This window comes from Prorops nasuta, unplaced genomic scaffold (assembly GCF_024137725.1).
Source record: "Prorops nasuta isolate Cenicafe-Biocafe unplaced genomic scaffold, Cenicafe_Pnas_1.2 PNAS00008, whole genome shotgun sequence".
NCBI classification, from domain to species: Eukaryota; Metazoa; Arthropoda; class Insecta; order Hymenoptera; family Bethylidae; genus Prorops; species Prorops nasuta.
The window spans coordinates 4882038-4903216 of record NW_027116805.1 but is presented as its reverse complement, the minus strand read 5'-3'; the positions used below and the strand labels follow the sequence as shown (position 1 = coordinate 4903216).

Below are 21179 nucleotides of genomic sequence, written 5' to 3'. Positions count from 1 at the left end.
CAAGTACAGTAATTGCGACTGTTTTTATACTGCTTTATTTATATTCATTATTTGTGTGTGTGAGGAATTATAAATTTTATTTTGATTATATTTTTTATGTTCTAAGTAAAGCAGATATAGCCAGAATTAACTTTAATTCAGTTAAACTGCTAGGCAGATGCCATGTTGTATTATCAACTGCCGGTATTGAAGGTCTATCTATATTTTCCGTGACACATTTTATACATATAGTTTGAAAGAATCCTCTAGAATCATGTCCTCAGCATAAAAGATGTCAAGAATAAATTTGTATAGGTTATGTTGCAGTAATTTGAATTATTATTTTTGTTTAGGATATGTCGTGCAAACATTTTTAAAATATAATAAAAAAGCATAAAATATGCTAGACTGTTCTATGCAACACAAAATTTTAAGATTTATTTTTTATTTGAAATATTTCGTTAGGTGATGATTAGTTTTGAGTTTTAATATAATTGAAGCTTACTCACTCTACTTATATTTTTTTACACAATTTTTAATATAATTTTATTAATTTATTTTATCATGATAAACTCAAATGACAAGGAAACAATCAATCTTCTTGAATTATTGTCAGAGAGCGACTCTATGTCTGATCTGATTGTACCAGTAAAGAAGAAAAGACTGAAAAGGTATGGGCTGTATCGATGTTTTGGTCTTTTACTGTATAAACCTAACATTGTTATTAATGCTAATATGTATGTTACAGACGACAAAGAGCTGGAAACTTGAATAGATCTAAGAGTATTAATACATGCGGATGTAAAAAGTCTTACGTGAGAACAATTGCACTTTGGTTAGCAGCAGTTTTAGCTACTCTTTGGTTAGTGTTTTTATCATGGCTAGCAATAGTGATTTATGGGGAGATTCACAGGATGGATATGTCTATTAAATCAGGTAAACTTTTAGCTTTTAACCCAATCTCTTATTTGCAATAATAATTATGGAACTAATTATGGATGTACAACAAAAACAATAAAGCAAATATTTTTAATCATTTATTAGGATTAAATCCATATTAAAAGTTAATTAATCATAAGTATAATTACGATTTTAACTGTAATTATTAATTTAAAAAAAATTTTGTTAAAATGACTAAAATATTTGGTTTAAAAAAGAAAAAAATAATAAGTAAGTCAAATTGCTTCAAACTTTTAATACGAAGGATTTTATTGCCATATTTTGCACTAAACTGAAAATTTAGAAATAAAAAGAACAATTCAAAAGTATAATTTAATGAATTTGATGAACGGAGCAATATAATTTTTACGCGTGTGCGCGCTACGTCACGTATACATGGTTTACCCTTATCAGAGAATTCCCGGCTAAGTTCAGGCAGCCTCGTTCGGCAACGCTCGGTCAGTCGATAACAGACCTGGGAGTCGAGAACGTCAAAATTTTATTCTAGTCGACTCGACTTGTCAAAAGCCGGTATACTTTCCCCTCACAATTCAAACAAGTTACACACTACAAAAATATCTGATAGTGAACTAATATTTCCAAAGTCAACATTTTTCATCGCAATTGTTTGTCAACAGAAAGGGCCTTATTAAAGAAATGCATTTCTCCTAGTGCAGCTTAACGCGAATCCTATAAATTTCGGAATCCTTTCAATTGCATTTCCGATCATTATAAAAATTTGATGAAGAGAAGAACGTACACTGACGATAAGTTACAAAGTTGCTGATTCGTGTATTTAGGTCGATTTTTTTGCAAATTTCGTCACGGCATTTGTATGTTGGTGTAATTCTTGCAGTAACATTTCCAAATCAATCGGATACATTGTTTGGGCAGAGGATTTTAAGTCATCGTGGCTTTTTTCCAACTGAATTTTCGTGTTGAGGCAGCAGTGCGGCTTGTCGCAATCGAATTTCCGTTATGCGGAAATTATTCCTCATCTTGCCCAAGTGAAACGACAAATTGCGCAATTAAAAAGAACTACAATGTAAATCATTCGTACATGTTGTTTGGATTACGCGATAAGGAATATTTTGAATTATTCTAGGTAAGAAATTCTCTTTAACTTTTCTCTTTATTTAATGGAATAGAATCGAATAGAGGATGCCAGTGTCGAGGATATTTCCATTTGTGCGCGCGCAACTTATATATGTTTGGGCGAATGAAACGTCAAATAAATTATTCAAATAGAATTTTCTATGAGTATTGTGAACAATTGTGTCTGGCACAAAAAACTGTTACAAGTCCATTAAATTCAGTAATTGAACTGTCGTCGACACTTGGCAGTTAATTATTTTTCTTTTAATAATTTTTGCTTACCATAATCTGTATAAGACCAAAGAAAAGCTGAACCTAATCTGTGTGTAAGGAATAATAGTGGAATTTTCAATGTTCGTTCAAGCGACCAGTAACTTTGTATACAAACTTCTTGAAGTTTTTTCTAGAATTTAGTTGGCCAAAGAATTCGTAGAAGCTACAAGTTTATTCACGTCGAAAATAAAATGTATCATCGATGATGTTTTCAATCATGCGCGCGCAGGATGAATTTGTGTATTTGAGACGTTTACCTGTGGGTGTATGTATTTGTGTGTGTGTGGAATTGCATTGGTGTGAGTACGTGCATACCGTCATAACGAGAGGGCAGTAAATATTTGAATGGGTTGCAGTAGTAAACACTAATCAAACATATGTATACGCATTTCACCATTTCCAAAAGCGTAAACAATTTTTTACAAGTACTTTATATAAATAATTCGCCAGACAAACCGAAGATAGCTGGAAGCCCACCGTCTGTAGTTACAATCGATTACATCGCTTATTTATTAGCTGGAACAGTCAATATCAAATATCCTACAATTTTTTCAAATAAATTTAGCATCTTGTAATAGTACCTCAGGTATTTTTTTAAATTGATTTTATGAACCTCCAATGAAATGAAATTGACCTTATATTCTTATGACCTGCAATTTAATATATACATAATGTCATCTGACTATTATGATACTTTATCCTACAATACATTTGTATATTTTTAGCTTATATTTATAAAATAGTAAATTTCAATCGAGTTTACTTTTTTTTTTATAAAAATAGAGTTTTCTGTCCATATCGAATTTAATAAAACTTGTATGAATTGTATATTTATACGTATATAGATTTTTTTTCTGTCGAAGCTTATGTGGTATTTCATAAAGCAAGTATGCAAAAGCTACTTTTTTTACGAGTAGAATATTTTCGCTATTCTAGTGACTGAATAGAGCAAACTTTTCTGTACATATCTCATGTAACGTGCATGGTTTTACGTAGGGTTTAATTCCTAAAAATTTTAAATCTACTTTAAATCTATTGCAAATTGGGGAAAAAATACTTGAGAGGCATTTATAATTTAATTATACCCATGAACTCTACACAAGACCGTGAAAAAGATTACATCTATATCCGTAAAATCTTGACTCGAGTTTTTGCAGTTTTAAACTACTTCTCGAAGCAAGTTTTTTATTCTTCTGAAACAATTGTGTGTAACATTTATTGAATATGGTAGTTTACTTCCGAGTGTTCTTCTTTCTTTCTAGACTGATTTTACACAAAGTGCATAGTCGAATCTTTCTTTAAGTTGAAAAAAGAAAACAAGCGTTTCTTTTATCTTGTGGTATCTATCCGAATAAAAAATCTGAGCAAGAAGAAATTTAATTTAAATTTGTAGTCTGCATTTGAAGGAATGTTAAAAGTCAAATATTTTTATAAGAATTTCATTAAGAATTTTCTGGGTCGAGCATTTCAGATATTGACCAGAAAAGGTTCACTTTTAATAACTTATTATTATATCCTTGACGCATCTTTTATTGCGATTGAATCAATCGTTCAAGACAACGAACAATTTTATTTTGAAATCTAAAAATTCTCAATGAAATATATTTTTCATGAGATAACCGGAATTGCATCGGCATAAACAATCAATTGGATTTTTACCGACGTTAGAGATTATAGTTTTTATCAAGCGAACATTTTTTAGTCAAGTATTTTTGTACATACGTAATCTGAACGGAATTCTCGAATCTCGTGCCGAGTAGTACGAAATTACGTCATGGTGCCGATAAATAGGTATTGAAAAAAATTACTAACAATAGACAAATGAACGTGTCATGCTGGAAATGGGAATTGTTGCGTCAAGTCTAGTTATTATTACGTTTTTCTTTCATCCTTGTCCGTTTAGAAAATAACAATGACAATTTTAAAGCGTATATATATATATATATATATATAGTAATAATTAATGAAAAGCGGAAGATTTAATTTAATGTACATTCTACTCTGCTAAAATTACATGTATAAGAACAAATTAAAATAATTATAAATAAGGACAAAATATAAAAGCTGATGTAACAAGAGATATTTTTTTAATAATTAAAAAATTGCGAATACGAAGTTTATATGTCGAATGACGGTGTCAGTAGTGTTGTCACGTGTAGTTAATTCGTATCTGACAAGTGCCTATTCTATGTGGTTGCGTGATTACCGCACGTGGTTTCCAAAGAAAAATTTAGCGAGCTACGAAACCTTGATAAGAGTACAATTCTTCTAGGCCTTGGCACGCGCTCAAATCACACTATAATTCAGACTAGTCAACTAAAATTGTTACTCTTGCAGCTTCCAAGTACTAAAGTGTTATCTTTTTCCTTTCTATTACGAGATAGAGAGATTAATTAATTATTGTAAAATTTTATCAATTTAGATTTTTTAATAATTGTATACCTGATTTAGACATAACTGGGTCTTAATATAATAAAATTTATCGTCATTTTAAATGTAAATATTTCATCTGCGATACAAAAGATAAATTTAAAATGAATTCGGTTTAATCGCTCATAAAGCACGGTTGAAACAATATTTGTTTTTCTTCAGTCGAGACGATTAAAGTAAAAAATAATAAATAATAAAATTTCGCTTTATTTCAAAATTACCATCCCAGCTATTTTTCCTAATATTAAAATGATTCATTTGAGTGCTGCTATAAAACCCCGTAAGATATACGTTCTTTTTTAAATTAAAATACTGGTGTATATATATATGTATATAAGGTGAATAATGTGACTTCTCCCATATATAACAGCCTAACATAAATGTTTAAATTCATCGATTTAAAATTTTACATTGCAAGGCAATTGGATTTAAATATTTTTCTAAATAAAAGATATTGATTACAGAATTTTAGCTTAAATTCAACTAGAATTCGCCACATTGATTAAAACTGCTGAGCCACTTTAGAGGATTGAGATTACGTAAAATCTATCCCAAAGATAGACCAAGTATTAAAATATTAAGCAGGTGCAGCTATTTATTGGACTTATCTTAACCGGGACTCTTACCTTGAGAAATAATAACCTTAGTTCTTCTTGGTATCGTATCTAACTGCGTTATCAGTAATATTCCATCGAGGTGTCTATATATACTAAACCAATAGTTCCTCTTTTGTTGAGAAAATTTAAATTACAATCTCGCGAGAATACCATCGATTCACTATCCTTTTAATTAATTTAAATATTATATAATTATTGCGAAATTTGACAGACTTTTGGAAATTTATTAACAAACTTTGATGGAAAAGTGTGATGCTTTATTATGAAATGAATAAATAAATTATATATAACGTCATTTTATACTATATTTCTGTATAACAAATTATCGCTGTAAGCAAATGAAATTGTAGTTGGTGAGTGCATATAAAAAAATTGACGGATATTTTTATCTTACATGTTCGTATGGTTTTGAAATGAGCTCTTTCAGAATCTGTTTGTTATTTTTTATTTATCTCAACGTATTTTTTTAATATTACCTTTTAAATGTTAAAAGACATGAACATTTCCACATTATTTTTTAATTAGTTGTTATTTTAATTGGAATAATACGGATTGTTTTGTATTGAAATTTAGAAACGCGCGGGCGGCATGTAAATATTTACTTTAAAGTTAACAGGGCCAATTAAACAAATGCAATATGGCGGAAAAAATATGGCGAGAACTTATTACAGAAATGGTAAATTTCGTTTTTATCCAATATTTTCTATTATTTCAAGGTAGACTAGCAAATGTTATTAAAAAATTAGTATTCCTGTTGTTGGAAAGTGTTACTTTCATTTTAAAGGCCCGAAACAAGATCAAACTTATTTCTGTTTCCAAATTTTAATTGGTTTTAGGCAGTTTTTGTATATTTTAAATGGCATCGCACTATATTGGATCTACCACTTATAATTTTGCCATTTTCAGTTCAGATTAGCAATTAGAATATCTAAATATATTTAAAATTTAAACCAGAAAATCATTGTCTTTAATAAAATATACAAAAACTGCCAAGAAACAGTTAAAATTTGAAAACGAAAATAAATTTGATTTGGCTGCAGGCCTTTAAATCGAAAGTAACACTTTCCACCAACAGCAATAGCGATTTTTCAATAATATTTGCCAGTATCTGCCTTGAAATAATAGAAAATATTGGATAAAAGCGAAAAATGATCATTTCCGTACAAAATAGTCGCCATATTGAATTTTTTAAATTACCCTTGTAGAAGTTAAAGTAAATATTTATATGCCACCCACGCGATCCTAAATTTCAGTATAATTCAAGCCTCATTTTCCAAATTAAAATTACAGGTGATTGAAAAATAATGTGTAAATTTTCACGTTCTTTAAATATTTAAATGGTACATAATATTGAAAAAACACGATGAGATAGATAAAAAAACAATAACAGATTCTTAAAGACTACTCTCCAAAATTATACGAACATATAAGACAAAAATATCCGTCCCTGTTTTCTATCACTTTCGGTAATGCAGAAAGAAAATGAAAATTTGTACCGTTTTAAGCCGAATCGCGTTTTTTTAACTTTTAAATAAAATCAACATGACATTCAGCGTGCGAGAGTCCTTGAGACTTTTGTTTTGACTTTGCCCGCGCTGCAAGCACAGGAAAACACACACAAAAAAGCCACAACACATGCGTTTATCACTGACAATTTTTACTCAAATTTCAACCACTAGACGAATTCTAACAAAGATAAAGCTTTCATTTCCACTACATAGTGCACTTTGATGTTATATTCTTTTGAAAAAATAATTTAATTATCAATTAAAAAAAGTGCAAATACAACCACGCGTGTTGCCACTGATAACATTCACTATAGTATTTCACTTATTGCACGAAAGTAAAATCTCGCAGTATCGCCCCCCGCACCGCACCTAGACATTACGCCGAATTGGAGAGATTGCGAGTGCACGACCCACGGACACCATAGGTCTGTTCTCGTTGGCCTACACTTTTAACACTTTCTACACTTTCCGTATTTCTGTCTTTGTCCATTGTATAAGTTGACACCCTAAAAAGTGCACAAAGTGTAAAAAGTGTAGGCAACGAGAACAGACCTCATATATGCACGGGCCCCGACGATCCCGACGGGCCTCGCTCCGAGGGATCCTATGCGACGAAGGGTGGGAAAAATTTCGGCGAGTACGTCGAGGGGAGAGAGCCGACGGAGAGGCTGCACGTGCGCGCGATTTCCTCGCTTTTCCTCCATTCTTTCGCCGGAATTCGCACTTTTCTTCACTTTTAATCAAGAAAATCGCTCAAACCACGATAGAACGTCCAAACGAAGTGTCGAGTGATACCGGAAGCGTTCGATTCTCCAAGATTTGTCGTACATCATACTGCAGTACAATGTGTACAGTGTAGTTAGAAAACTTTTGTATCTCTAAAAATTCGATAGAACATCAACGTGAAGTGGGCAGCAGTGGAGTTCAAAATTTGTGTGCCCGAGCACGTTCTCTCGCCTCCCGATATACCTCCGCCATATTTATTCAGCTTTTTTCGAATCCGCCGTTGCGACTGCTCCTTTCGAAATTCGTGGGCGGGACCGCGGGCGCGAACCGCGCGCACGTGCAGCCTCTCCGTCGGCTCTCCCCTCGACGTACTCGCCGATATTTTTCCCACCCTTCGTCGCATAGGATCCCTCGGAGCGAGGCCCGTCGGGATCGTCGGGGCCCGTGCATATATGGTGTCCGTGGGTCGTGCACTCGCAATCTCTTCAATTCGGCGTAATGTCGAGGTGCGGTGCGGGAGGCGATACTGCGAGATTTTACTTTCGTGCAATAAGTGAAATACTAGTGAATGTTACCAGTGGCAAACGCGTGTGTTGTGTTTGTATTGCATAGTGCTTTCCTGTGCTTGCAGCGGCCAAAGGGAAAAATCTCAAGGACTCTCACACCCTGTAAGTCCCGTTAATTTTATTTTAAACCTCTGTGAATAAACTATCAAATTAAAATCCAGTCTAATGATTCGATAAAACTATACATATAAAAAAAGTGTAGTATTGTCGAAACGATATATTATACATTTTTTACTATGATTAAAAAATATATTTTAATGAGGAATAATTTAAATGTTCAATGCACTAGGTTATAGTCCGAGTTTTAATAAGATATCTGTAATTTTAATGAAAAAAAAGTAATCGAAGAATGCTCGGGTGAAAGTGGTTAGCTTGTGAGTCATCTACAGGAAAACAAGTAAAGCCCTTTTAGTTAATTTGAAGGAACTGGCTGTAACAAAAATTTTGAAAGTGGCCTCCCCTCCATATTCGAGCTTTAACATGCTTTTTTCTCCCATTTCATTAAAGCCTTTATGTTTTGTCTCCTCGGTGCCTTTTTTATGGCCTCTTGCATCGTAGCTATATATATATATATATATATATATATATATATATAATTAACAAGAGAGAAAACGAGGCGAACGCGCGTTGCAAAATAATTAATAAAATAAATTAAACGAGTAATATTAGCCAGCACCGAGGAATCTGATATTATCAAGTTTATGCACTAAATCCATAAGCTAAGTAGCTGACTACATTTTAATATTAAAAAATCACCTAACTAATTTACTAGGCTTGCTTTATTATATCAAATTTATTTATTAATTTGACAGTAATAAAAGATATAATTAAATTTTAGAAAATAGTTATTATAATTTAATATCTCTATTGTGCAATTGTTGTCCGATTCAATTAAACTTTATTATTTAAAGCGTTGATTTTTTTATCCAAGTTTAAATATATTTAGACTTTTTTGTCGACTGTCGGAAGTCTTTTTATACAAGTATTCATTCAGTTTTTCCGACAAGTGGTTGCTTGTAAAGGCTTATCAGCACTGTAAACGAGTTCCAGATCAAACGATTGTGTCGGTCTGGAATAAATTTGACGATATGCCCGCGGTTATCAGTGACTCGCGAAGCTGTTAATCAGTAGCCGTTAGTGAAATTTTCGCTCCCCATGTGTCGAGCACGCAGTATTTTCTTGCCGTAAAATTTTTTAACGCGAGTAAAAAGTTTGACAAATTGTTCAATGGTAAGGTCAGTCCACGTGGTTTTTACACTCCGGAAATTGAGTAAATATATTTTTTCATTTATTCTTACAAATGATACATTCGTTAAAACAAGTTAATAATAATTTAAAAACTCCAATTAAGTTGGATAATAAAAAATGTATGATAAAATAGTGTATTAATAATATAAATAAGAATAAAATGGAATATTTTTATTCAGAAATAAGAAAAACAATTTCGATCAAGTATTTCGTGAAAATCTGTGAAATTTTATTTTAGTTATACAAGTTTTTTAAATTAATTTTTGTCTAATTGTAAAAATACAAAGTTATCATATTTGTGTTTCTTATCAAATAAAAATATATTTTATACCCTCCTGGTGCTTAACTCTTTAAACAAAAAAATAATTTGGATAATAGATAAATGAACATGATGACTTATAAAGATAAAAACTCTTATAATTACTGCTTATCAAGAGGAAAAATGATTCTGTTAATCTCAGCAAATCAAAAATAAGCCACTAGGAAAATTCCAATATTATCCATTCATATAAGTTTTTTATGTTTTTTGCAACCCACTTTTTCCCTTAATATTTTCTTATTTATAATACAAAATGCTATAACGGCCGTAATTATAAACTGTAGGTTAAAAGAATTTATTGCACGGTTTCACAAATTAGATATTTTACCGTAAAGCTTCGCAATTTATGAAAGATTTATTTGCAATTGGTGTTTCGAAATGTTTATAAGAGTCGACGAAGAAAATAAAATGGTATTTTAGGCAGGTAGCGAGAACGCAATGGAAATGAAGGAGCAAATGGAAAAAGCATAAAGTGCTTTGAGAGTGGATAAAGCGTGTGTTATTGGGCAGGGCGATAGAAGGGAGGCGTGCAGTGCGTGCAGTGCGTGCAGCACCAAGTGTACCGGAACTTGTCCAGGCTGGTTCTTCTTGAGATGGACTCCGTAGCGGTGACGGTACCGCTTCGACCACCAACCAAGAAGATGAAAAAGCGGAAAGAACTCGACGCCCTCGCACCGCCTCATGCCATTTCCCGTAGGAGCTCGGGGAAGCGGAGTTCTCAGGTAATTTCACTCCCACTAAAAATCACTTTCATTTTTCTCACTCTTCCACCCCTCCTTGCTCGATTCTGATCCCTAATTATCTTCAGCAGCGCCATTATCTCATCTGAATATCGATCGATTAATTTAATTACGTATATACAATTTATTATTCAGCCTTTGAAAATTTAATTACTCGCTATTTCAATATTAAGTTTTATCTGTATAATTACCGTTTAATTAATTTCTAATTCGTATTGATCGTAATAATCAATAGTTTTAATCTATATAGATATATCAATCTAATTCGCTGTTCATTCCGAAGTTGTTAGTAAAACATTTATATTTTCAATGCGTATTATTCAGACAACTCAGGTTTGCAACATTCTATTTAACAATAACGCCTTTTATTTAAACATTTGCACGCGCTTAAGTGAATCACTTAGAATTTTCATGACTCATTACAAACTGAAAGCATTATTTATCGGTATACCGCTATCAGCCATTAGTATTATTTCTCATAATAATACATATATGCCCCTTATCAATGATAAGCGAGACGATATTGTTGCTCAGGACGACAAATGTATCGTTGATCAAGTTTTTCATCGAATAAAACTTTAGTCATCTATTGGCACGTTTATTAATACCATATCACGAATTTTTACAAGTGTAGCTTAGAAAATTTTTGTTAAATTTTCAAGCGAGAATTATATCTATGAATTAGTTTTATTCTTATTTATTATCATCATTGTTTGTGATAAGATATAGAAATGATAGTGTGGCAGTTATTGTTGTATTATTATGGGCAAGTAGTCATTGTTAATTTTTAACGATTTTCAGGAGCTATTAACGGACAGCAGCGATGAGAGGTCGGAGTACTGGAACGTATCCTTGCGGAATGGACGTAAAAATCGAGGTAGAAGGGGACGAGCCTGTCCTGGACTTGTTAAAGCTTGTAGTGCCTTCCTGGCGTGTGCCTCCGTCCTGACTACAGCCTGTCTAATTTGGCTCTTTATCGACGTCCGTCAACAACTCACAGCATTGCGCACCGAACTGGACCAAGGTAATGGCAGATGCCAATTACCATTGGCAAACACTAAGAAAATGCCATGAAATATTCTTAGGACTCTTTAAGAAAGGCTAGCCGCGCTACAACAAATATAAACAATTGTTGGAATGTCAGAAAAGTCGTACTGTACGACCAAAACATGTGAAAAACAATAAAATTGCTCAGTATCCCTTCCACCACTCTCCTCGTCCCCATGACAAAATTTTATTTTTAAACTAAACCACTGCCGAGGCGAGTAATTCAAACAAAGCTGATTTTGACAAAGTTAATTAATTCTTGTACTTGGCTCTTGTCTCAGAAACAAGGATAACTTTTCATGTTTCGACATTTTAGTCTTAACTCACCTTGTTCTTTGTTACTAAAGAAACTGATAAGATAAGCCCTGATGAATGCTTGAGAAATCCATAATTAGTTCCAACAGAGGACAAAACTCACCTTGTACCACAAATAGAGTGTAAATTTCATTTTCTCTTTTACAGTCATAGCTGGGAGTGAAGGTGTTCCAGATGCTTTACAAAAATGTCACTCTTTGTCCAAAGATCTTAAATCCAATCAAACTGTAATTTTCACTCAACTGTCAAATTTCAAGCTCCAAATAACCAATTTTACAGCTCAGGTAAATGTCGTTCTGATTTTAGTAAATATGTAACATTATTTGGTTAAGCGCTTCGACTAATTTTCTGTCATTGCAGCTGGCTGGAATACAGCATGAATTAACCCAGGTCAAAGCTTGGTTCCAAGCTGCTCCAGAATTAGCTACAGTGCCGCAAGATTTGAAATTGTTATCAAACAGTGTGGCCAAATTTGGAAGCCAAATACAGGATTTGGTTGCCACCGTGGAAACATTGAAAAAAACCAATGCCAATATTCAGAATCTTGAAAATATTTTGAAACAGAATATAACCAGTATTCAGGTACCATTCAGAATATATATATATATATATATATATATACAATAAAAACGTAAAGAAGGAATAGTTATATTTGTATTTGAAAACTATTATTAATCTATCGTTATTATGATTTCTTCTAGCAATCTGTTATAGAACTGTCCAACGTAACAGAAAAGCCGCAATTGTTAACCACGAACGAAAATAAAATTAAGACTGATGAATTAAATGCAGCAATATTACATTTAACAGATAATTTAACGCATATAAACATTGATTTAGCTCAAAAGATTGAATGGATTATCGAGGATCAAAAGAAAGACCATGTAAGTAAATAAAAAAAAGAATACTGCAATATATGCATTTATATAAGCCAGATTTCTAACACATCAACGATTTTTCAGATATCTTTGGTGAAATTGACAGAAACAATGGAGAATGTTAGTAGTAAGGTTATATCTTTACAAAGAGAATGCGGATCTAGATTCGCTGAACAAACCAATTTAACAGCTTCTATTCAAAATTTGACAGATGAAGTATGCTTGAAAAACATCAATATAACTAATTATCTAAATATTGAAATTTTGTACTAATTACCTGATTTTTTGCTAGGTGAATTTTATGCAAAAATCAGAACTAGATTTAAAAACAAAATTGAATTATATAGAGCAACTGTACAATGGATTTAAAAATTCTACCAATAATAGTCCATTGACTATGGTATCAAAGGTCAAGGCAGACCAATATTTGCAGTCATCTATAAATAAAGCAGAGGATACGTTGAATGATTTAGCTACTACTAATTTACCCATGCAGAGAGATCTTAGTGGGGCAGGTCAGTTATAAATGATTAATAAAATCTTATAGCAATTTCCATTAATTGATCACTTGCTTATTAAATTACAGATGGAGTGGTTAGGATAAACGATTCATCTGGTAAATCTTTACTTTCAAATATTACAATTATGTAGATATATATATATATATATATGGCGTGATGACTAATCTAACGTCTCTCTCTTTCTCTCTACCATAATGTGTATAGTATGATCTTGATACACGATTCATTGCAAATCTGTGTATTTGTAAATATTAATAAATTAAGTATGTTATTATTATATAAGTCATAGCAGAACATGTTTTGATTACGTTGGTAACTCGAGATTTTTGAGTACTGAGTGATTAAGAAAGACTTAGCAGCTTAAACTTGTGGTAGTGAGCAATCAAATGTATAAATACAGTAGAATATTAGTATCAGTGAAGTGCAGAAATAAAAATAGATAAGTCCGTTATGTTAATTAAAATATTAAATAATAGCGTTGTTTGAACTTGAAAAAGCTGTAGGTGTATTTTGTAAAACGATGAAAGTACAAAACTAAAAATTTTAGAATTCCATTTTTTTAACATTTAGCATTAAACAATTCCCTCTGCTAGAGAGTTTCATATTCTTGTACGTTTTATAAAATACATTTTTTTTATTCATAGCTAGCAGCAGTTTACGATAAGCCCTATTGCACTTTGAAAACTGAGCTAGTCCGGTCAACGCAATATTTACAATTAATATAATAATTTTATTGTAAATTATATTACTTATAAGAGCGGTCTGATAAAGTAATTTTTTTAATAAATAAAACGTTCATGCTTGACGATAATTCTTATTCTTCGTTTTTAATGACTTGTTATTTCTGAAAATCTAGTCAATAGCATGTTCATAAAATAGAAACGTAATATTTTCATAAATTTTAAACGTTTCTATATATTCAAAAGCAAAAATAGTTATTAATTTCTATATGTACTTAAGAAAAACTTTAAATCCCTCCAGCATTTAAACAAATATACTACCGAAAAAAAGATACAAAGATTAAAAATCTTATACCTTTGCAACTCATTCAATTTAATTTGTTATGTAGTGGCTATACTATGAGATAAATTATGTTATAAATTTTGAAATATAAACATACTAAATATGACATTTCAAGTTGCCTAATTATACTAAAATGCTAATAAAGAATTAGATAAATACGAAAATGATATTCCTTATTTTTTCCTTCTATACGTCCTAGCAACGTTAAAAGTAAACAATGAAAAGTAAGAATCTATAAATAAATTAAATTTATAGAATTGTATAATTCATGATTTATTGTAGTCTACAATAAATTAATATATTGCTAATAATCAGTAATATACTGAATTACAGAGTACTATTAATAATAAAAATGAATTAATTTACAAGTTATTAGTCAATAAATAGAAATTTTATTCTTTATTGAATAAGAAAAGGTTATGCGGGTTGTGTAGGCGTATTGAATAAGTTTGATATGTGTCATAAGCAGCTGGAGAGAGGAAGATGGTGGGGGCTCGTACACGTGTTCCACCATCTTTTCGAAAGCAGTTGGGTTGGGTGGGCCTGCACACTACTGTGTATAGTTGTGAGTTTTCTACGCATTAGTCTTGGAAAAGTCAACAGTGAAGGTCGCCAGTTCCAATTGCAAGAACAAAGCAGCGCAGTTCATTCAACTTCGATTATAAAGGTAATTCATTAACATCTCTATCTATCTATTATTATTAAAAGGGACTAATGGTTATCAATTATTTCTAATGAATTAAATTAATATACACGTTTTATTTATCGTTTACCTCGGCGTCATACATCTCTATATATGTATACATCCTTATAGATGCATTTATAAATAGTAATTATATCATAAGTTTTACAGCTTTACAACTTTTTTTAAATTATAATAAAAAATTAAAGTTATAATTATTAATTTAGGTCTTTTGATATATTATATATATTCGTATTCATAAAATAAGTATTTCAATATATTAACAAATACTAAGCTGTCGTATTTTCGGAATTATTTTTGATCCATAATATATAATTTTACAAAAGAACAAAAGTTCCTTTGTTTTCATATATATATTATACTTTATAATATTTATTTAATCACATAATTATTGAACTGCATTTTAATATATGACTTGGAACGCTTCTTATATTGATGACGTTTGGAAGAATAAATCTATTAATTCTTGTGCTGCAACAATAATGTATAATAATCATTATAATTCTTAAATTTTATTGATCCACTTTTGTTTCGTAATACCAGCTGAGCGTTCCAACGTGCATACTATGCGATTACACGCATATCACTAACACATGTAAAATGTCTACACACATTCTCGGCGAGATACCATAAAGCATCATAACAGCAGTGTAGTGGGGGAACACACATGCTTCCGGTTCACTGACCTAGACAATACAACATTACTCGCTCGTCTCATCCATAAACTTTAGATAAATAATTGAATTTTTTTATCTCTTTTATATGGAAAAAGAATAAATTAACGAATGTTATAATGAGAAAGAAAAGCAGAGTAAAAGACAAAATGTGCAACAACAGAAAACTGACATCTGCGCAGCCCGATCATATGGGAAGGGAAAACTCAAAACAAAGAAAATGGCCGACCTGCCCAGATGATGCATACTGATGCACATGCATTCCAATCCTTATACTTGAACGCTGTTCAAACAAATTGTTGATTTTTATAGTTTTAAAAGAAAAATTGTAGAATCAAAAGTTTTAACTCATAAATTTTATAGGAGATGGAAAATCTAAAAGAGGTAACATCCTGTGAATTAAAAAAATATATGTGGTACAGAAATTTGACAACTGCGCATCTCTCAAATTACGTTCATATTCTGACATGTTGTTGCAAAATCAAAACAAAGTGACAACGTATACAAACTTTAATGAACAAACGAAAATTAAGAAATAAACCTTTTCTATTGTTTGAAAGAAAGTGTATGAATTGTTTTATAGGACTATAAGAGGCTAATTGACAACTGCGCACTTCTCAGGTTCACTTTTATTCGCTTTGAACAATTATAGAAAATCAAAACAAAGAAAATTGCTAATAAATTCTATACTTTGAGACTCTCGGGAATGAATAAACGTTTTTTTAATATTCGGGAAAAACTAAGCCTAAAGTCTAGATCAGATAACCAATAAAAGTTTCTTTGTTTTTGTTGTTTGGCAAAAAATTGAGTTGACTCGTTAGAATTTAAGGGTATACGTTAGAGGATTGGGATAGAGATGAGAGGAATTGGGAATTTAAAGGGAATGGTAGAAGGAGACTTGACTTGACAGCTGCGCATTTCTCAGGTCTACTTTTAACTGGTGGAAAATCAAAACAAACAAAATGGCGGATCCGAGCAACGAGCCAGCTTCATCTAGCAGTGTCGCGGAGGCCTCGACAGCCACCCCCATACGTGACGACCTTGAAAAGATCGAAGACTTTCTGGAGCCTGATAAGAAGCGCAGAAAACTTTTAAAATCGGATGGGAAAACCGAACAAAAGTTGGAGCATCGGCTGGGCGGAATCCTCTGCTGCGCCGTTTGCCTCGACCTACCCAGGGCTGCCGTGTATCAGGTACATAAAAAACTTACCAATCAACTTCTCTTTCATTTCAATTCACAGCTGACCAACTGACGTTCCAACGAAAAGCTTCTATCAAGCCTCCAGCTTGTTTCTTAATCAGAATTTACACGAAATTTTATCCAAATTTTTGTTTCTTCCGACATTTTTTTATTACGTGATTGACATCCCTTTTATATATATATATATATATAGACATCTACAACGCATATATAGTTTGTATATACTTATGTTATCAGAAATTAAAATTCGTATAAAATTCTCTTTCAGCAAAAATTAATCCTCATTAATGATTAAGATGCTTTTTGGTCAGTACACATGTTTGTTTTTCTTTATTTCTGCATTCTTGCAATGACTGTCAGTGTAGATCATTGCATTTGTACAGTGTCATAGAAAAGCTTGCTAAGGTCAAATATTTATTCTACTAATAGGGATACCCTTTCATTGTATTTAATCAATGAATTTTTGTTTAATTTTGTATTCGCTTTACAGGATATCGAATAGGCACTTAGATATTCTCTTCTTTTATTCTTGAAAAGAAAATTTTTATTATTAATTAATTAAACTAAACTGTAACTTGTTATATAATATAGTTAAAATTAAATTGGATGATCTTTAGATGTTACAATGGTTAATATGCTAGCAGTCTGTGAAATAATAACAAAATTATTGTATAAAGAAAAAAGAATAAAACATGAAGTTTTTTTGATGTTAGAATGAGATTTAGGTTTATCGTATTATGTGTATTAATAATAGCTAGAATTATAATGAGCTGAGAGAGCGAGAGACAGTGAGTGAGAATGAAAGAGAGAGAGAGAGAGAGAGAGAGAGAGAGAGAGAGAGAGAGATAGTGAATTTTTTAAAGATCTGTACGATATGTAGTTGAAACATATATTAAAAAATAAACGTTCTTAAAGGTTATCAGTTAGTTATTTTGCATATAATACCCTAATTCACACATCCCTAGCATTTTTATCCTTCATCTCGTCCTTTTTATGTAAACATTGTAATAGAAGTATCAAAGAACAATTAATACTCAACAATGATACTCATTATGATAGAATGTATCAAAATTTCATCATTAGAATTTTATTAATAGTACCCATACGGTTTTGTGTTTCAGGTATTAAAACAACAAAATCATGGTAATATATATGGCACTAGTTTCGTTATTATACTTTATTTTAATTCTTTTGTCGGATTTCTGCGTGAAATTTATGTTAAATACAGCCAGTATGTGTAAAATACTTGGTTTCTATTCAAATAAATACAATGTTTTTTAATGGCAACCTGAATAAAATGAAAGAAATGTGTATTTTACATGTGCAATACAATTCCTTCATGCTCAACATGCTCAATATTTTTTATTCATATTTAAATATGTGATATTCCAACTTTATTTTTAATATTGCTCGCTGCTATGATGTTCACAGTGTACAAATGGACATTTGATGTGTGCCAGTTGCTTCACTCATGTCCTCGCAGATGCCAGATTACGAGATGAATTGGCTACATGTCCCAACTGCAGAATCGAGATCAGCAAGACATCGGCATCTCGAAATCTTGCTGTTGAAAAAGCTGTCTCTGAATTACCAGCAGAATGTCAATATTGTGCCAAAGAATTCCCAAGGAATTCTTTGGAGAGACACGAGGAGACAATGTGTGAAGAAAGGTAAATAATTCTTATCTTTTGTCAAGGTAATGTAAATCACAAAACCATTTAATTTTAAAATTATATACAAATGATTTCAATATATCTACAAATAAATAATAATTACAGTTGAAAAGATATAATTTATAGAAAAACATTTAAATTAGATCTCTTTTATTTATTATATGTGGTGTCAAACTAATATTATTAAGTGAAAGCTCTAAATTTTCAAAAGAAGACTAATAAATATTTGTATGAATGTTTATAAGAATAAAAATTAATAACTTATATTTGTACAGAATATCGAGCTGTAAATACAGCAGGATTGGATGTCCCTGGCGTGGACCCAATCATGAAGGTGCCGAGCACGAAGAACATTGCGTACACCCGCATCGTACTGGAGCAGATGTAATGGAAGCTTTGCGTGAAATCGATGCCAGAACCCTGGAAGAACGTAGGCTCTATGATAACGTATTCGATCTCTTATCCTATGAGAAAATTACTTTCAGTGGTTTGTATAGTCTATTTATAGATTCTTGTTTGTTAAATTATTGCATGAGATATACATTTGACTGATTATGGTGAATTTTTCCTGAATAGATTTGCAAATGAAACCATATCGTACAGATGAATTTGTTCATAAATTGTTTTATGAAACGTCACGTTTCACCGCTTTCAACAATCAGTGGGTTGTAAAAGCAAGAATTAATAATACCCAACGGGATCCGACTCAAAGTTCTGAACGTGACATGACTTACCAAGTACGTAACCGAAAAAATAGAAAATAATAATTCAGTTAAAGACATAATGAAAGAAAAACATATTTTCCTAATTCTCCTTCTCTTTGCTTTCAGTACAGATACCTATTTTTAACGTTTCTGTTTTAAATAAGGTCCTTCTATGAAATCTCTACTAAAATATATGATTCATTTCTATAAATCAAAAGATTTATAATAAATGTGTATGTGTCAAAAAAAAAAAAAAAAAATCATTTTCCATTTCAAATTTTTCATATATTCTGAATAATGCTAATTTTGTTCTGATAAGCTATATTTCCAGCTAAGCTAATCATTTAAAAAATTATCTTAGGTGGTTTACTCTAAAGCATTTCAAAATTAGCACTATGACTGTTATTCATTATTATAAGTATTCTATTGCCTTTAACAAAAGCTTAAATATTTTTCTTTTTCCTGTTTAGCTCATTCTGAAAACGAAAACTACGTACCCATTACCCCTTCATTACCTGATCTTGAAAGGACCCTTTGGGGATATGAAAGTTCAGCCAAGGATTCATAGATTCGAATTCACTGAGCAGGTCAATGAAAGTCCTTATTTACCATTGCCGCTTCCAGATACAGCTGAGTGCAATAGACTTCTAGCAGCAAAAGCAATTAGCTTCAGGTACTTGAAGTTAAAAAGCAACTGACTCATTGAAAAATATTGTTTTGTAAATTAAATACAGTGCTATTTCTTTCAGACTAATTATGTTCCTGGCATCAAAGTAGTTTGGCCATCATTGACAAATCTTTGTCATAATAGAGCAAATTCTCATTTTCTTATAATGTTATATTAATAATAGACGCATAAATCAAGATGAATTATAATCGTTTACAGTAGTAATTTTAATGAGAAAGATGCTAATATCACTGTAGAATATAAAGGTACAAGGGACTTAAGTAAAAAATATGGTTTTGAGAAAATCGCTATTCAATATTGCACAAATCTGCCGAAAATATATTAATAAATGTATTCATATATCCAATTACAAAATACACGTATATATTTTTAAATTATTAAACTTCGCTAGCAGTTACTGTGCAGCGAGTTACTAAAAATTATCTTCAGTAACTACATCACAAAAATAAAATTAACTAATAACTGACTTAAGTCCTTATTATCTGACATTAGACTTATACAGAATGAAGATGAATCATTATAATATAATGTTACGTAATGCACAGCATATAATTTACAGTTGAAACGATAATAGGTCGATCTAATATTCCTCTTGTATTGAAATTCATTTATAAATCTTTGTAAATTTAAGCAGAATTTTGCTTGACACCAATTGTTGTATAAACGTGTATTAAATTGTTCACTTGAAATTCTACCAGATATTTCTAAAAGAGCATAATATTTTAATTGAGAATAAAAATGATCTGCAAAAATGCTAGCAACAGTTTCATAAACTTTTGCAATTAGTGAAAAATTTCTCTATTTTTGGAGATGGGCGAATAATAATATATAATACTACTGAAAAATTATATTCAATGTTGAATGTAATAATCATTGTGCAATTCATAACGCAGCCATTTTAATTAAACTATAGAAAAAATAGTTAAGTGTGTAGAATATTTTAGGAATTACTTTTAAGTGCCTGCTTTTTAAGTGTTAATTTGCTGCTGTAAATTATTGAAAAGTTTTTTAATTAAGCGTAGATCTTGCTTTTTTAATGGAATATACATATAGGTTTAAGTAATAATTATATTATATTTCCTGAATTTGATTTGACACATTTTTGAGAAATCTGAATTTACTTAAGTTATAAGGGAGTTTGTAACATGACGAGCCCATCTCTGTTTACTTAAACGAGAAGTGTTATAAAATATATATGTAAAATCATAGAGATACACCACACATTATAATAGAATAAATTAAATAAATTTATTAACACTAACCTAAGCTCATCGGCTATTATTATCTAATACCACGAGTCATTTACCATTTG

The 21179-nt window shown here is 31.2% G+C and overlaps 2 protein-coding genes across 7 annotated transcripts; both read left to right on the top strand.

Annotated features, from left to right (window-relative positions):
* Nucleotides 1-279: 279 nt before the first annotated feature.
* On the top strand, nt 280-14018 carry LOC136775607 (rho-associated protein kinase 1-like). Of its 5 annotated transcripts, none has more exons than XM_066730536.1 (9): nt 281-444; nt 565-650; nt 728-915; nt 11950-12086; nt 12163-12384; nt 12504-12686; nt 12765-12896; nt 12973-13195; nt 13267-14018. In XM_066730536.1, exons 2-9 carry the CDS (start codon nt 607-609, stop codon nt 13329-13331), a joined length of 1194 nt encoding a protein of 397 aa, XP_066586633.1. In that variant the 5' UTR covers nt 281-444; nt 565-606; the 3' UTR covers nt 13332-14018. The 5 variants fall into 5 exon arrangements, with proteins under 5 accessions (XP_066586632.1, XP_066586633.1, XP_066586630.1 ...); XM_066730533.1 differs by lacking the exons at nt 281-444; nt 565-650; nt 728-915 and adding exons at nt 1338-2023; nt 10211-10422; nt 11242-11464; XM_066730532.1 differs by lacking the exons at nt 281-444; nt 565-650; nt 728-915 and adding exons at nt 1339-2023; nt 10121-10422; nt 11242-11464.
* A 729-nt stretch (nt 14019-14747) lies between these two features.
* LOC136775572 (zinc finger TRAF-type-containing protein 1 homolog) lies at nt 14748-21099 on the top strand. Of its 2 annotated transcripts, none has more exons than XM_066730471.1 (7): nt 14748-14891; nt 16527-16794; nt 18234-18472; nt 18751-18962; nt 19052-19212; nt 19650-19852; nt 19929-21097. In XM_066730471.1, exons 2-7 carry the CDS (start codon nt 16564-16566, stop codon nt 19954-19956), a joined length of 1074 nt encoding a protein of 357 aa, XP_066586568.1. In that variant the 5' UTR covers nt 14748-14891; nt 16527-16563; the 3' UTR covers nt 19957-21097. The 2 variants fall into 2 exon arrangements, with proteins under 2 accessions (XP_066586568.1, XP_066586569.1); XM_066730472.1 differs by lacking the exon at nt 14748-14891 and adding an exon at nt 15221-15985 and having other exon boundaries at nt 19929-21099.
* Nucleotides 21100-21179: the final 80 nt, after the last annotated feature.

Bases quoted from the DNA above. Each gene is read 5' to 3' on its own strand.
- LOC136775607 (XM_066730533.1), top strand. From the start codon at position 10,294: ATGGACTCCGTAGCGGTGACGGTACCGCTTCGACCACCAACCAAGAAG. The intron at 12,087-12,162 runs GTAAATGTCGTT...CTGTCATTGCAG, and splicing joins TAACCAATTTTACAGCTCAG to CTGGCTGGAATACAGCATGA. The intron at 12,385-12,503 runs GTACCATTCAGA...GATTTCTTCTAG, and splicing joins AGAATATAACCAGTATTCAG to CAATCTGTTATAGAACTGTC.
- LOC136775572 (XM_066730472.1), top strand. From the start codon at position 16,564: ATGGCGGATCCGAGCAACGAGCCAGCTTCATCTAGCAGTGTCGCGGAG. The intron at 18,473-18,750 runs GTAAATAATTCT...ATATTTGTACAG, and splicing joins GAGACAATGTGTGAAGAAAG to AATATCGAGCTGTAAATACA. The intron at 18,963-19,051 runs GTTTGTATAGTC...TTTCCTGAATAG, and splicing joins TGAGAAAATTACTTTCAGTG to ATTTGCAAATGAAACCATAT.